Genomic DNA, 17,274 nt, shown 5'->3' with positions numbered 1-17,274 from the left:
ACATTAGCCAAAAATGAACAAGATTGTGACACAGTTGCTTGACTACCCTGTGGGATAGCTCCCATAGTATTGGCATAGCCCCAGATGTTAGAGAGGAGGATTTTGAAGATTTGACTCAGCTGAGTGTCCATTAATTGTGGCTTTGGGTGATGATTCCATTTTCAATCATCTTCTCCGTCTTAACGATTTGGTACAATTGACAGTGGCTCGATAATCATATTATTGTGGATCTGGTATCATACATAGACCAGAAAGGGTAACTCTTTTTTTAAAGATCATTAGTGAACCAAATTAATCTTTATTATAACCTGGTAATGATTAGAGTACCATATATAACCATCATATTATGATTAAAGCATTTTAATTCAAAATATGTTTAATGAACTGAGTTTAAATTTCTCAGCTACTCCACTATTCAACCATTCCCTGACTATGTAACTTCAGTGGAGCACCTTGACACAAATATTTCACCTAATTAAATAAAAACATATGGAAAGCACAAGTAGGAATCCATACCTGTGACAAACACCAGCACAAAGCATTGCCTCAACCAGAGAACATTATAAGAAGTTGATGATTAATTACTTCATAGCCCAGTTGCATCTAATGACATTCCCATGTAATATATTTGAGCCAAACTCACAAGATGTTATTTATTTGGCAAAGAATCTCAAAGTGTATTTTATACAATCTCTGTTGAATGCTGAAGTGTGCAAAGTCCCTTAGCACCATCACAACTCAACCAAATTCTACAAATAAAATGAACTCATCCAGAAACACAAACTACTTGAACAAGGTTTTACATCAATCTTCTTGATGGAGAATAATCCAGAGATTCTTCGTTTTTATTTGGTATCATCTGACCAAGTAATTTCATAGTCCTTGTACACGGTCTTCAACTTTTCCACAGAAATGGAGTGATCTGCTTTCCCAAAACCCTAAAAGAAAGGGGGCATGAACATGAATTATATTTACTTTCATTGTGCACGACAGCTTCTACAGGGTAAATCCAGCTGGAGTTCTTGCTCAAGCTGCCAAGTAAATACAGATGTTGTGCGAGTTCAGGATTAGGCAGAGACACTGAAACCTCCATGAAAAGGCAACAGAAGGGCCACCAGGTAACACAAGCCCAGGAGGTGTTGCTTTCAGAAGAGGAGGGCAAGGAGAAAAAAAATAGCTAAATTTAAAATCTCTTGAACTCTACTCTGGCATTCATATATCAGGTTTAACATGTGGAGATGTCCCAAGGAATTTCAGAGGTGAACTCAGATAGTCAGTTAATAGATGGGATATTTGCAAGAGTATATTAAAGGTGGTTCATAAAAGTGTAATTGAAACTTGTAATCTGGATTTGGTATTTCACAGCAATTGACACTTCAAATTGGCAGGAGTATGCAATTTGATGCAGGAGTATAAATTGTTTTATTAATATTGTAGAATATAAAAACAAGGATATAATGCTGAGGCTTTATAAGGCATTGGTCAGACCACATTTGGAGTATTGTGAGTAGTTTTGGGCCTCATATCTAAGGAAGGATGTGCTGGCGTTGGAGACGGTCCAGAGGAGGTTTACAAGAATGATCCTGGGGATGAAAGTGTAAACATATGAGGAGCGTTTGATGGTTCTGGGCTTGTACTCGCTTAGAAGGACTGGGGGTGTGGGGGGGGGGGGGGGGGTAACCTCATTGAAACCTACCCAATATTGAAAGGCCTGGATAGAGTGGACGTGGAGAGGATGTTTCCAATAGTGGGAGAGCCTAGGTCCAAAAGGCACAGCCTCAAAATAAAAGGACATCCCTTTTGAACAGAGACGAAGAGGAATTTCTTTAGCCAGAGGGTGGTGAATCTGTGGAATTCATTGCCACAGACTGCTGTGGAGGCCAAATCATTGGGTATATTTAAAGCAGAGGTTGATAGGTTTTTGATTAGTAAAGGTTACAGGGAGAAGGCAGGGGGGTTGAGGGGGAAAAATAAATTAGCCATGATCGAATGGCAGAACAGACTCAATGGGCAAAATAGCCTAATTCCGCTCCTATCTCTTATGGCCTTTCTCAACTGAGCCTTTGTCGCAGCCACATCAAGCTTCAGGGTTCTCTCAGCACATACTCCTGGACACCAGAAATGTACCAGTTTGGAACATTCAGCTGCTGCTGTTTGTATTTGTCCCTGGGATCAGTGTTATGTAGCCACCAGTTAACCTTTGACAAAGAGCACTGCATCACTTTCCAATGGCACAATCCAGGAGATAGTAACAGTCTTATCCTCACTGCAGCTCCACTTCCTCTGTGTTTAACTCAAGGCAGGAACAGCATTGGCAAACGAAAAGCCCTCGTCTCCTGAGGGCCGGCCGTTCATTTTCTCCCTTCAGGTAAATGTCTATCTAAAGGCAAGTGCACCTTGCAAGTTCCTGTGAATGCAGGCATCCAACTGCTTTACATTCTTTCCAAGCTAGTTGTATGAATGGAACAAAAACCTAAAAGTTCATACAGATCACAACATTGTCTACAGGAGGTAAAAGAAACATGTGGAATTAATGAGCTGACTGGGCTCCTCCAATACCTGCGGACCTGTGTTACTGTTTGAGAACGCTGTCACTCAACAGTGAAAGGGCTGAAGCCATTGGCCCTGCTGAATAATAATCTACCAGATAGACCATGATCTGGGACCTTGGAACAGGTTGCTCATTTTAATTAACCACCTATCATACTGCCAGTAAATAGATTCAGAGCAACACACAAAAAGCTGGAGAAACTCAGCAGGTCAGGCAGCATCTATGGAAGGAAATGGACAGTCGACATTTTGCTTGAGACCCTTCGTCTGGACTGTTTCTTCAATATTAACATTCACACACTATTTCCAAGAAAAAGCGATTAGATAGCATGCAATGAACATGCAGGTATTGTTCTTGGCTTTGAACTCCCAACCTTACATCCCAGTGTGTCACAAAGCCCATTCTTGGTAATGGGATATTATTTTCAAGGCTTAAGTGACTCTGCATTCCACTTCAGGAGTTGCAATAGTACTCACCGTTGAAAGGCCAAATACTCGGATTTTCTTCTGCTTGCTGTTGTGATCAATCTTTCCCCCTCCCAGACACTTGCACTCCAGCTCCAGTTTCTCCATTTCAGAATTCAGCTTTTCAAAGATGTGATCTGCATGAAATCAGAATTATTATCACTGACTTATACGTCGTGAAATTTGTTGTTTTGCGGCAGCAGTACAGTGCTTCAGAATATAGTTAATAACCCATCCAATGCCACCACTATCATCAGGTAAACCTGCTGCTTTGTAGAAATAAGTAATCCAAACCAAAATATTTCTGGAACTAAAATGCACGCAGGAGTCATAGAGAGTCATAGAGTCATACAGCATGGAAACAGGCCCTTTGGCCCAACTCGTCCATGCTGAAGTTAGTCCCATATGCCCACATCTGGCCCATAGACCTCTAAACCTCTCTTATCCATGTATTATCTAGATAGCTTATAAATATTACTAATGTGCCTGTCTCAACCACTATTTCTGGCAGCTCATTCCAAATACACACCACCCTTTACACGAAGAAGCTGCCCCGATGTCCCTTTTAAATCTCCCACCTCTGACCTTAAACCTACGCTCTCTTGTTTTTAGCACCCTGTCCCTGGGAAAAAGACTATGTGTTTTCACCCTGTCTATGACCCTCATGATCTTATATACAGGAAGTCCCTGGATTACGAACAAGTTCCGTTTTTGAGTCTGTTCGTAAGGTGAATTTGTATGTAAGTCGGAACAGTTATGTACAGTTCACATCTAGCGTCAATTAATCCTAAATCACTACAAGCTTCAGTTATTTATTGCTATATATTAAGATCCAAATGGAATTTTGATTCCAGTTTCATTATAATTCCACACATAATGTGAAGCAATCTAAAATACAGCATAACTTGTTATCGCCGGGACATATGAAGACTGTGATCATCTTATGTGCATTTGGTGTCATTCATTACAGTACAGTACTGTGGAGGTAAAGTTACCACATCAAGTGAATTTTGCGTATTTTCCGACTGACAGACAAAATCAATTTAAGGACATCTGTAGAAACGGACCTCGGTCATTACCTGGGGACGACCTGTCAGGGGAGACCGAGTGCTGCATAGATAGATAGATAGATAGAGAGGTTGATAGAGATAGAGAGAGAGAGATAGAGATAGATAGAGAGATAGATATGGTGGGTGGGGGCAGCGGGAGAGGGGGCCGGTGACCATTCATGGCATCCCTCATCATTCAGAACTCCTCAAACCTCCCTGCCCCAAAATAGCGGTACAGACTGTAACACATGAAATCCACGATCCAGCCGTTCGCCACCTCCATCACTTGGAAAAAGTCAACACTGACAGGCAAACCATTCTGCGCCCAATTCCGTGCCTTCTTCCCGCCGTTCGTAAGTCAGGCATTCGTAAGTACGGGCGTTCGTAACCCGGGGACTTCCTGTACCTCTATCAGGTCACCCCTCAATCTCTTACAGGAGTAATGATAATGAGACTTGAACCTCTTTTCTTAATGTCCTTGTGAGATTCATGATCATTGAGGGATTGAAATGTCACTCCCAGCAAACATCCAAAAATGTACATCACAAGATTTTGTACAACCGGTTCACAGTTTTTCATTTTTTTAAATCCAGCTGTGCAATTTCCAATATGCATCCTGGCCTTTCACTGAGAGTTTAGATGCAGTTATTCTTAAATCATGTAATCTGTGTAATGATCAATTTGTTTAAATCTCTTATTTCCTTCACCACCTGCTAGATTTCTGGATATTAAAGGAATCAAAGACGATGGGTGTAGAGCGAGAAAATTAAGTTTGAGGTAGAAGATCAGCCATCATCTTGAATAAGGGAGCAGGCTGAAGGGGTGGAATGGTGTATCCTGCTCCTATTTCTTGTTCCCATGAGCCTTATCCAGTTTGGTAACATCAATCTGTAAAACCCACAGAGAAGGGCAGTGCTATTGTAGTCTGGCAGACTGACCTCTACCTTGCAGAGGTCAGGCAACAACTCTTGGACACCTCCCCATACCAACCATGACCCCACCACTGAATACCAGGTCACCATCTCCAGGACTGTCACAGATTTTATCACATCAGGAGATCTCCCTTCCACAGCCTCCAACCTGATAGTGTCCCAATTCTGCACTTCCCGCTTCTATCTATCTCTTACCCAAGATCCACAGCCATGCCTGTCCTGGTAGACCCACTGTTTCTGCCTGCTCTTACCCCACATATCTCCTCATACCTTGACCCTATCCTGTGTCCCCTTGTCCAGTCCCTTCCCACTTACATATGGGACACCTCACATGCCCTCCATCATTTTGACAACTTCCGATTCCCCGGCCCCCACCGCCTCATCTTCACTATGGATGATCCCCCATCAAGAGCATCTTAAAGCCATCCGCTTCTTTCTGCAACAAAGATCCAACCAGTTCCCCTCCACCAACACTCTCATCCACCTGGCTGAACATGTTCTTACCTTGAACAAATTCTTTTTTTGACTCCTCTTACTTCCTACAAAACAAGGGTGTAGCCATGGGCACCCACATAGGCCCGAGGTATGCCTGTCTTTTCAATGACTACATGGAACAGTCCCTGTTCCAAACTTTCTCCAGTACCACTCCCCAACTCTTTCTCCATTATATTGAGGACTGCATTGGTGCTGCTTCTTGCATCGTGTGGAACTAATCAATTTTATCGCCTTTGTCACCAACTTCCACCCTGCTCTCAAATTCATGTGGACAGTTCTCTCCATTTTCTAGATCTCATCGTCTCCATCTCAGGAGACAGACTATCCACTGATATTTACTATAAACCCCACTGACTCCCTTAGCTACTCAGACTACACCTCTTTCCACCCTGTCTCTCGTAAGCATACCATCCCAGTTTCTCCACCTCCATCGCATCTGCTCTTAAGATGAGGTCTTCCATCCCAGGACATCTGAAATATCCTCCTTTTTCAGGAAGCATTGCTTCCCTTTTGCTGTGGTCGATGTAGCCTGCTTTTGCATCTCCTCTGTTTCTCATAGTTCCAGTCTAACCCCACCTTCCCCCAGACAGAACAGACATAGAGTTCCCCGAGTCCTGATCTTTCACCCTATGAGCCTCCACATTCAGAACATCATCCTTCGTCATTTCTGCCAACTGCAACGTGATCCCACCACCAGCCACATCTTGTCCACCTTACCTCTTTCTGCCTCCTGCAGGGACCACTCCCTCCATGACTCCCTGGTCTACTCATCCTCCCTCCCCACTCCTCTCTGTCTCCTGGAACTTTCCCATGCAATCACAGGAGGTGTAACATTTGTCCTTACACTTCCTCCCTCCCTCACCACCATTCAGTGACTGAAACAGCCCTTCCAGTTCAGGCAAAGATTCATGTGCACCTCCTCATCTGGTCTAATGCATTCGGTGCTCCCGATGTGGCCTCTTCTACATCAGCAAGACCAAGTGCAGACTGGGCAACTGTTTTGCAGAGCACCTACACTCTGTCCGCAATGGTCATTCCAAGCTCCCAGTTGCATGCTATTTCAATTCCCCTTCCCATTCCCACATTGACCTGCTCATCCTCAGCCTTCTCCAGTGGCAGAGTGAAGCCCAACGCAAACTAGAGGAACAACACCTCGTATTCTGTCTGGGTCATCTACAACCCAATGGCATGAACATTGAGTTTTCCAATTTTAGGTAACACTCCCCTCCAGTGCTGTTACCCCCTTTACCCCTACCCCTCCCAATCCTCCTCCGGTCCTCCCATTTTTGTTCCCTTTCCCACACCCACTCCCCAATACCCATGTTCATTCCCCCTCCCCCTCGGTTCCATCCACCCACTACACACACGGTCCACCCACAGGCCATTCAGCAGGTCAGACAGCCTGTGTGGTAAAAGAAACAGAGTTAACAGTTCAGGCCCAGGACCCTTCATCAATGAAGGGTTTTCATCCAGAAATATCGACATAATTGTTCCTTTTACAGATGCTGTCTAACCTGCTGAATATTTCCAGCATTTTCAGGCAGTGGGAGTAAATTCTTGATGAAGTCAGTCCCAGGAATGAGGCATCCAGGATATGGATGGTGCCACCAGTAAAAATTATTGATCTCATCTGTGTGGCCAAAGTCAGCAAAGACATCAGCAAATCCCCTTTCGCAACAATAGCACAACCAGCCTCACACACAGTTCTACCCAAAGCAGTCCCACCATCAAAGTGGGATATATTAGTGCTGAGCAGCGTCCTATTAATCAGGCCTCCGACCTACCACTAATATGCTCACTTACCAAGATTCGAACATTCACACTCACATTTCATGCACTCTTTCAGTTACAACTGAGTGAAGAGGCTGAGCAGAAATAAGAATCAAGGTAAGCACTGATAAGGTCTTTCAACTTTAATCTTCACACTTGATGCATCAAGATGGTAGTTAGGGCAGTGGTATGCTCGTCCTGCAGGATGTGGGAGATCAGGGAGACTTCCAGTGTCCCTGACTACTACACCTTGTGGGCAGTGTGTCCAGCTGCAGCTCCTGACTGACTGCGTTAAGGAGTTGGAGTTGGACACACTTAAGATCACCCGGGATGCTGAGAACATCAAAGATAACAGTTTCAGTGAGGTGGTCACACCTAAGTTGCAGGCTGAAGGCAGTTGGGTGACCACTAGGAAAGGTAGAGGGGGGTAGGCAGACAGTCCAGGATTCTCCTGTGGCCATTCCCCTGAAAGACAAGTATACCATTTGGGGGGATGACCATTCGGGAGAAAGCAGCAGCAGCCAGATCTGTGACATCTGGACTGGCTCTGAGGCTTGGTAGGGAAGGCTCTAGACAGAAAGGACTATATAGTGATAGGAGAATCGATCACTAGGGAGGCAGACAGGAGATTCTATGGCTGCAAAAAGGACTCTAGGATGGTGTGCTGCCTGGTGCCAGGGTCGAGGATGTCTCTGAGCAGCTGGAGAACATTCTCAAGAGGGAGGGTGAGCAGCCAGAAGTCAGTGTGCACATTGGCACAAATGGCATTGGTAGGAAAAGGGATGAGGTCCTGCAGAGTGAATATAGGGAGTTAGGAAAGAGATTAAAAAGCAGGACCTCAAAGATAGTTGTCTCTGGATTACTCCCAGTGCCACATGCTAATGGGGGCAAGAATAGGAGGATATTGCAGATGAATGCGTGGCTGAAGGGGGCAGGGATTCAGCTTTCTGGATCATTAGGATCTCTTCTGGGACAGAGGTGACCTGTACAAGGGGGACGTGTTGCACCTAAATGGGAGGGGAACCGATATCCTGGCGGACAGATTTGCTGGTGTGAGACTGGAAATTCTGGTCTTGAGACAGAATTGAATGACAGTAAGATCAGTACACAAGGCAGGCAGCAGCACGGCAGGGTCAGAGGAAAGACTGTTGGATTAAATTCCATTTATTTCAATGCAAGAGGCCTGACAGGTAAGGCAGGTGAACATAGGGCTTGGATAGCTACATAGGACTGGGATATTATAGCTATTACAGAAACATGGCCAAAGGAGGTACAAGACTGGCAGCTAAATGTTCAGGCTACAGGAGCTCTAAGCAGGACAGAGGTGGAGGAAAGAGAGGAGGGAGAGTTGCGCTTCTGACTCAGAACGTCACGGCAGTAGTCCGAGATAAAATTACTGAGGGATCATCCAGTTAGGCTTTATGGGTGGAGCTGAGAAACAAGGAAGGGATGATCACCTTATTGGGATTGTAATATAGGTCAACTAATAGTCAACTGGAATTAGAGGAACAAATATGCAGCGGGATTGCAGAAAGTTGCAAGAATAATAGGATGGTTCAGTAGGGGATTTTAACTTTCCTAATATAGACTGGGACTGCCATAGTGCTGAGGTCTTAGACAGGGTGGAATTTGTTAAGTGTGTTCAGGAAAATTTCCTCAGGCAATATAGAGAAGGCCCTACTAGGGAGAGGGCAAAGCTTAACCTACTCTGGGAGATAGGCCAGGACAAGTGACTGAGGGGTCAGTGGTGGAACACCTTGGACCATAGTTCTATTAGTTTTAAAATAGTTATGGTGTGGAAAAATATGAACAACATGGTTGCAAAAGGGTTAATGATTAACTGCACATCCTTGCTACAGCACCGCCAAATCTATCAAGTATGGCCGCTTGAATGAATTGAACCTTCTGTAGTTAGGGTTGACTCTTTTTTTGTCTTTATCTGCCTGCATCTCGGTATTGGTATTGGTTTATTATTGTCACTTGTACTGAGATACAGTGAAAAGCTTGTCTTACAAACCGATCATACAGGTCAAACCGATCACAGAGATCTGACCTCTATGTGACCTACCACAGGTCACGGAAAGTGACTGAACAAGAAGAAACAACAAGGAATTGTAAGAAAGGGGGTGGAATCAGTTTTGGTGGAGAGCATGGTGCTTTCCCTTGACTGCTCCCTTGCTAGCAAGATAGTAAAAGAATTTCACTGTTAACAGTCGGTGTGCTTGAGTTATTCACAACAATGGAAAGGGACAGATCTGGTCCACGTTAAAGTTCTAAATCGGGACTGGGCAAATTTTGACAATATTAGACAGGAACTTGCAAAAGTTGATTTGAGTAGATTGCTTGCAGGCAAAGGTACGTCTGGCAAATGGGAGGCTTTTACAAGTGAGGTATCAAGAGTTCAAGGTCTGCATGTTCCTGTTCGAGTGAAGGGCACGGCTGGAAGGTGTAGGGAACCATGGATGATGAGTGTTATTGAGCCACTGGTCAGGAAAAAGAAGGAAGCATGGGTCAGGTACAGGCAGCTGGGATCAAGTGAATCCCTAAAGAAGTATAAGGGATGCAGGAGCATAATCAAAAGGGAAATCAGAAGGGCAGAAGAGGGGCATGAGATAGCTTTGGCAGAGAAGATGAAGGAGAATAGAAAATAAATTTTGTAAGTATATTACTGGAGAGAAAATAGGGCCCCTCAGAGACCAAAGTGGATATCTTTGTGTGGAGCCACAAGAGATGGGCGAGGTCCTCAGTGAATATTTTCTCTTGTGTTTTTATTGTGGAGAAGGACATGAAGACTTCGTACCTTAAGACAGTTAATGGAGTTGTCCTGGGGTTAGTCTGCACTACAGCAGAAGAGGTACTAGATATGTTAAAAAGTTTGAAGATAAATAAATCTCCACGGCCTAATCAGGTATATCTAAGAACACTATGGGAAGCTAGAGAAGAAACTGCGGGAGCCCTCGTTGAGATAGATGCATCATTGTTAATGAAGGGTGAAGTGGTGGAAGATTGGAGGGTAGCTAATGTTGTGCCTTCATTTAAGAAGGGCTGCAAAGAAAAATCTGGGAACTATAGACCAGTAAGCCTAACATCTGTGGTAAGCAAGTTGCTGGGGGAATTCTGAGGGACAATCATCTGGAAAGACAGTGGTTGATGAAGAGTAATCAGCACAGCTTTGCATGTCTTACAAACTTGAGTTTTTTTGATTACATGATGAAGGTTGATGAGGGCAGGGTGGTAGACGTAGTCGACATGGACTTCAGTAAGGCCTTCGATAAGGTTCCACAGGGTAGACTGCTATGGAAACTTATATCGCATGGGATCCAGGGAGAGCTGGCTAATTGGATACACAATTGGCTTGATGGTAGGAAGCGGAGGGTGATGGTGGAAGATTGTTTTTCGGACTGGAGGCCCGTGACTAGTGGTGTTCCCCAGGGGTCGGTGCTGGGCACATTGCTATTTGTCATCTATATCAATGATTTGGATGAGAATGTACAAGGTATGGTTAATAAGTTTGCAGATGACACTAAAGTAGGTGGTGTCGTAGACAGCGAAGATGGTTATCAGGATTTACAGAGGGATCTTGATCAGCTGGGTAATTGGGCCGAGGAATGGCAAATGGACTTTAATTCGGATAAGTGTGAGGTATTGCATTTTGGGAAAACAAATGAGGGTAGGACTTTCACAGTGAATGCCAGGGCCCTGGGGAGTGTTGTAGAACAGAGGGACCTAGGAGTACAAGTACATGGTTCCCCAAAAGTGGCGTCACAGGTAGACAGGGTGGAGGAGGTGGCTTTTGGCACTCTGGCCTTTGTCAGTCAGGGCATGGAGTATAGAAGTTGGGATGTTATGTTGCAGTTGTACAAGACGTTGGTGAGGATGCATTTGGAATACTGTGTTCCATTTTCGTCACCCTGCTGTAGGAAAGATGCCATTAAGCTGGAAATGGTGCAGAGGAGATTTACGAGGATGTTGCTGGGATTTGAGGGACTGAATTATGGAGAGAGGTTGAACAGATTGTGTATTTTTTCACTGAAGCATAGGAGAATAAGAGGTGATCTTATAGTGGTGTATAAAATCATGAGGGGCATAGACAGGGTCAATGCACAGTCTTTTTCCCAGGGTTGGGGAATCAAGAACTAGAGGGCATAGGTTTAAGGTGACAGCAGAGATTACATAGGAACCTGAGGGGCAACTTTTTCACCCAGAGGGTGGTCACTATATGGAATGAACTGGCAGAGGAAATGGTTGAGGCAGGTACATTAACAACATTTAAAAGGTACTTGGACAGGTACATGGATAGGAAAGGTTTAGAGGGATATGGGCCACACACAGGCAAATGGGATGAGCTCAGATGGGAATCTTTGTCAGTATGGACCAGTTGGGCTCAAGGGCCTTTTTCTGTGCTATATGACTCTATGACTCTCTAACTCACGGCAGAGAGAACACCCAATGCATTTGTCTCTCTCTTTCAGTGCAAGGTTACATATAATCAACAACAGCAGCAGTATACTGTCTTTCTGCTCAGCAGTCTGGAGAAGAGCATGCTGGCCAGTACTGATCAGCTGCCACAGAGGTGCACAGCAACAATGCACAGAAGATAATGGTATGTTTACATATAATCCCCCTCATGTGTGATTTACACAATGTGGCTGGTGTGAGCATGCACCTCTAGCTTCCCATTCTCTCGTCAACAGACTTTTACCTTCCTTTTCTCAGATCACCAAGAACACGGTAGACAACCGGAAGGCAGGAGACCAGGCCGCAGCCCATCACTGGCTGCCACCATCTCAGATACTGATGCTGCTGCTGTTGAGAATAGCTTCAGTTTGGATCCTCCAAGTGCTGAGTGACCAGACACGTGAATTACAGCTGGGTCCGAGGGAATGGGAAGAGCCAATCCCTGGAGGGTAAAGTTGTATTCGTGTTTAGCTCAAAGGCATGTGATGAAGAAGCCTAACTGCGCAATCTCATCTGTATCTTGACTAATTTCCATATCGAGTGCTTATACCCTAATGCCATGATCACTTCTGTGACACAATAATATAAAACTTAGTTTCTATCGTGCTGGTTGATTAAATCCTCCACTTATCATAGAATCATACAGCACAGAAACAGGCCCTCTGGGCCCACCTTAGCCATGCTGACTGTGATGCTTATCCACATTACTTGCCTGCATTAGACCTGTTTCCCTCTGTGCCTTTCCTATCCAAGTAACTGTCCAAATGTCTTTTAAACATTGTGATCTCATCTGCCTCTAGTACCTCCCCTGGCAGCTCATTCCAGATAAACCATCCTCTGTGTGAAAAATTTACCCCTCAGATCTCCCTTAAATTTCTCCCTGCTCAGCTTAAACCTGTGTCCTGTAGTTCTGCTCTGAGAAAAAGACTCTATCTATCCTATCTATGCCCCTCACAATTTTATAAACCTCGATAAGGTCACCCCTCAGCTTCCTACATTCCAGTGAGAATAAGCCCAGCCTGTCCAGTCTCTCCTTATAACTACATTCCAGGCAACATGCTGGTGAATATCCTCTGCACTCTCTATTGATACCACATCCTTCCTGTAGTACAAACCAGAATTGTACACAATACTCCAAATGCGGTCTAAATGAAGTTTTGTACAGCCTCAACATGATGTTCCAACTCTTATACTCAGCACCTCAGCTTGTGAATGCAAGCATATCAAATGCATTCTTCACAACCCTATCCACCTGTGTCAATGCTTTCAGTGAGCTATGGACTTGAACCCCAAGGTCCCCCTGTACACCAAAGTTCCTAAGATCCCTGTCATTTATGCCAAAAGCTGGCATTTCACTGAATGACCTGCCTTTCTGCAACCCTTTTCATGACCTTCAGACATTCCAAAGCATTCTTCAGCCAGTTGGAGTTCTAAAATTAACTCAGTTGTAATGGAGGGAATGTGGTGGGAAGTGGTTCATAGCAAACTCCCACAAATGATAGAGAACAAATTATTTGTTTTAATGATGTTGACATAGGCATTAATATTGGCCAGGCCAAAACTAACCCAAGGTGCATAAACTTCCATCTTCCTCAGCCACTAAGAACTGTCTGAATTGACCAAGAATCTCTGAAGCTGTACTTTACTGAGTCTCTGGAGATCTTGAAGCAAATTCCAGGTATTAGAGGTGAAAGGTCTCTGCTCCACATGTGCTCTTCTGATTTTGCAGATGCTTATGTGAAGTCTCAGTCAACACAGAGCAAAAATTGAAATCAACACACTGAACTAATGGTAACCTTACTCTCAACCTACCAGAAATATTCCTTTTGTCCTATCCACCTCTCCCTCAACTAAACTGCAACATCAGACCAACTTGTTTTTCGCTTTTCCACTTCTGATGAAGAGTCTTCGACCTGAAACATTAACTGTTTAGAACATAAGAAATGGGAGCAGGAGTAGGCCATCTGGCCTGTCGAGCCTGCTCTGCCATTCAATAAGATCATGGTTGATCTAGCCATGGACTCAGCTCCAACTACCTGCCTTTTCCCCCATACCCTTAATTACCCTAATATGCAAAAAACTGTGTCTTAAATATATTTAATGAGGGAGCCTCTACTGCTTCCCTGGGCAGAGAATTCCACAGATTCACTACTCTCTGGGAAAAGCAGTTTCTCCTCAACTCCATCCTAAATCTACTCCCCTGAATCTTGAGGTCATGTCCCCTAGTTCTAGTCTCACCTACTAGTGGAAATAACTTTCCTGCCTCTATGTTATCTATCCCTTTCATAATTTTGTTTCTACAATATCCCCTCTCATTCTTCTGAATTCCAGCGAGTATAGTGCCAGGCAATTCAATCTCTCCTCATAGGCTAAACCCCTCATCTCCGGAATCAACCTGGTGAACCTCCTCTGCACCACCTCCAAAACCTCCAAAGCCAGTATATCTTTCCTCAAGTAAGGAGACCAGAACTGCACATAGTAGTCCAGGTGCGGCTTCACCAGTACCCTGTACAGTTGCAGCACAACCTCCCTGCTCTTAAAATTCAATCCCTCTAGCAATGAAGGCCAACATTCCATTTGCCTTCTTGATAACCCATTGCACTTGCAAACCAACCTTTTGCGATTCATGCACAAGTACTCCCAAGTCCCTCTGCACAACAGCATGCTGCAGTCTTTCACCACTTGAATAATAATCTGATCTTCTATTTTTCCTTCCAAAGTGGATGACCTCACATTTACCAACATTGTACTCCACCTGCCAAACCCTTACCCACTCACTTAACCCATCTATATTGCCTTGCAGACTCTCCACATCCTCTGCACAATTTGCTTTTCCAATCAATTTAGTGTCATCAGCAAACTTAGGTACACTACACTTGGTCCCCTCTTTCAAATTGTTAATGTATATCATGAACAGTTAAGGGCCCAGCACCGACCCGTGCGGCACTCTGCTCACCACTGATTCCCAACCAGAGAAACACCCATTTATCCCAACTCTCTGCCTTCTATTGGTTAACCAATCCTCTATCCATGCTAATACATTACCCCCAACTCCATGCACCCTTATCTTATACATAAGTCTTTTATGTGGCACCTTATTGAACGCCTTCTGGAAATCCAAGTATACAACATCCACCTGTTCCCCTCTACCCACTGCGCTCATTATATCCTCAAAGAATTTCAGTAAGTTTGTCAAACAGGACCTGCCCTTCATGCTGTGTCTGCCTGATGGAACCACTTCTATCCAGATATCTCACTATTTCTTTCTTAATGATAGATTGAAGCATTTTCCCAACTACGGATGTAAAGCTAACTGGCCTATAGTTACCTGCCTTTTGCCTACATCCTTTTTTAAAGAGTGGCGTAACATTTGCTGTCTTCCAATCTGCCGAGACTTGTCCAGAGTCCAGAGAATTTTGGTAAATTATCACAAACATCTCTACTATGACTCCTGCCATCTCTTTCAATACCCTGAGATGCATCCCATCAGGACCATGGAAATGTCTACCTTTAGGCCCACTAGTTTGCTCATCACTACCTCTTTAGTAACAGCAATTGCATCAAGGTTCTCACCTCCCGTCGCATCCATAACATCTCTCTTTGGCACATTAGACATGTCCTCCACCGTGAAGCCTCGGCCATTTCCACATTACCCAAGATTAACTCCCCCTTCTCATCTTCCAAGGGACCTATGTTCACTTTAGCTACCCTTTTCCACTTTATATAATTATAAAGACTTTTACTATCTGTTTTATATTTTGTGGTAGTTTACTTTCATAATCTACCTTCCCTTATTGCTTGCTTAGAGGTTCTTTGTTGCTTTTTAAAGTTTTCCCAATCTTCCAATTTCCCACTACTCTTGGCGACTTTGCATGCATGAGCTTTGAACTTGATGCCTTCTTTTATTTCCTTAATTATCCAAGGCTGGCTCTCCCCACCCTTACTGTCTTTGTTTTTAACTGGAATATACTTTTGTTGAGCACCGTGAAAAGTCTCTTTCAAAGTCTTCCACTGTTCCTCCACTGTGCCATCATATAGCCTGTGTTTCCAGGGAACACTGGCCAATTCCTCCCTCATCACGTTGTAGTCTCCCTGGTTTAGGCATAATACACTGGTTTTAGATCGAACTATTGCACCCTCCATTGTCTTTTCATAGATACTGTCTGACCTGATGAGTGTTTCCAGTATTTTCTGTTTTTACTCAGTGAACTCAATGTTTCTCCAGGCCCCCAAACTGCAGAACCTCTTCTGTCTGCTTTTTGCAAACGAAACTACTTTAGCATCAACAAAATACGATTTCCCGATTTACCTCGGTCTCCCCCGTGTTTAATGTTTCTACAGTTAAGCCTATGCTCTAGGCTTGTAAAACCAGCTAGATTATAGTTGTAGCTTGTTCCTTATTTTGACTTTTAGGCTCCTGCTTAAGCCATGTAGCAGATGGATTAGATCTCCTGCCAGGTTGAAATCCTAACCCTGACACACAGGGACCTTCCAGTCCTCATGCAATTCTGTATTTGGTCACTTCATAACTCGAGGACGGGTCCTCCTTGCACTCCGCACAATATTAAACATTCAAAAGCAATGGCACAAAACAAACAGGGGCCCTTTGCTGCGGTGTAAAACTCAAACAGAACTATTGCAACCATTCAGCCGAGGAGCCGCAAGCGCTGACTGTTGCTGACCCGGACTGCTGCAGGCCTCAACACCGGGGGGGGGGGGGGGGGGCAATGGCCCCCGCCCAGTTCCCGGGCCCACTTACTGTGATATTCTGCGCTTTTGGTGCCCCGCACGATGTCCTTGTGCTCCGGGCCACCCTTGCGGCTCAGCCTCACCAGGATGTATTTGAACACCCCGTCGGGGTCGATCTCCACGTCCGCGACACTAGCTAAACCGGCCATGTCCCAGCACTGCTGCAGCGGCACCGGTGGAGGGACTGCCAGGCGGTGGAATGTCGGGCGGGCGATGCGCCAGACTGACGCCAGCGCGAACATTGCGCGGGGAGCAGGCGCCGCTGGGACCGGGTGGTGGCCGCCAGGATGTTCCGCCAACCGGAGGTGCGGTCACTGCCCGCTGCTCAGCTGGCAGAAAAACTGGACGTGGTGCAATTGGGACCAGTCGGGAATCCCACCTCAAGAGAACCCCTCGAGTTAAAATTAGAACATTCTATCTGGATGATGTTCCCAATTGTATAAAACCTTTTCTTTCAGCTTTTTAATGTTTTTATTTCCGATTTCCAGCTGCCTTGGGAAAGCAGCCAACATAATCAAGGACTCCACCCACCCAGGTCAATCTCTCCCCTTCCGTTGGGCAGAAGATACAGAAGGAAGGTACTGACACCACCAGAGTCAAGGGCAGCTTCTATCCCAGTGTTATCAGACTCTTGAACGGACCTCTTGTATACAAACGATAAATTCTTGATCTCCCAATCTACCTCATCTTGACCCTTGCACTTTATTTGTTTACCTGCACTGCACTCTCTCTGTAGCTGCTATATTATGTTCTGCATTTTGTTTTATTTTTACTACCTCAATGTAATTATGTATAGCATAATCAAT

The 17,274-nt window shown here is 44.6% G+C and overlaps 1 protein-coding gene across 1 annotated transcript; it reads right to left on the bottom strand.

The window, feature by feature from the left end:
• Positions 1-639: 639 nt before the first annotated feature.
• On the bottom strand, positions 640-16,799 carry si:dkey-51e6.1 (uncharacterized protein LOC558617 homolog). Its single transcript, XM_052012067.1, has 3 exons — positions 16,479-16,799; positions 3,028-3,152; positions 640-938 (listed from the first exon to the last, which is right to left on the bottom strand). The coding sequence occupies exons 1-3, from the start codon at positions 16,708-16,710 to the stop codon at positions 846-848; spliced, it is 450 nt and encodes a 149-aa protein (XP_051868027.1). The 5' UTR covers positions 16,711-16,799; the 3' UTR covers positions 640-845.
• Between the last annotated feature and the right edge of the window lie 475 nt (positions 16,800-17,274).

The sequence above is a fragment of the Pristis pectinata genome, chromosome 3 (genome assembly GCF_009764475.1).
Source record: "Pristis pectinata isolate sPriPec2 chromosome 3, sPriPec2.1.pri, whole genome shotgun sequence".
Taxonomy (NCBI): domain Eukaryota; kingdom Metazoa; phylum Chordata; class Chondrichthyes; order Rhinopristiformes; family Pristidae; genus Pristis; species Pristis pectinata.
The sequence above is the reverse complement of the archived record's forward strand: the minus strand, read 5'-3'. Positions and strand labels throughout refer to the sequence as shown.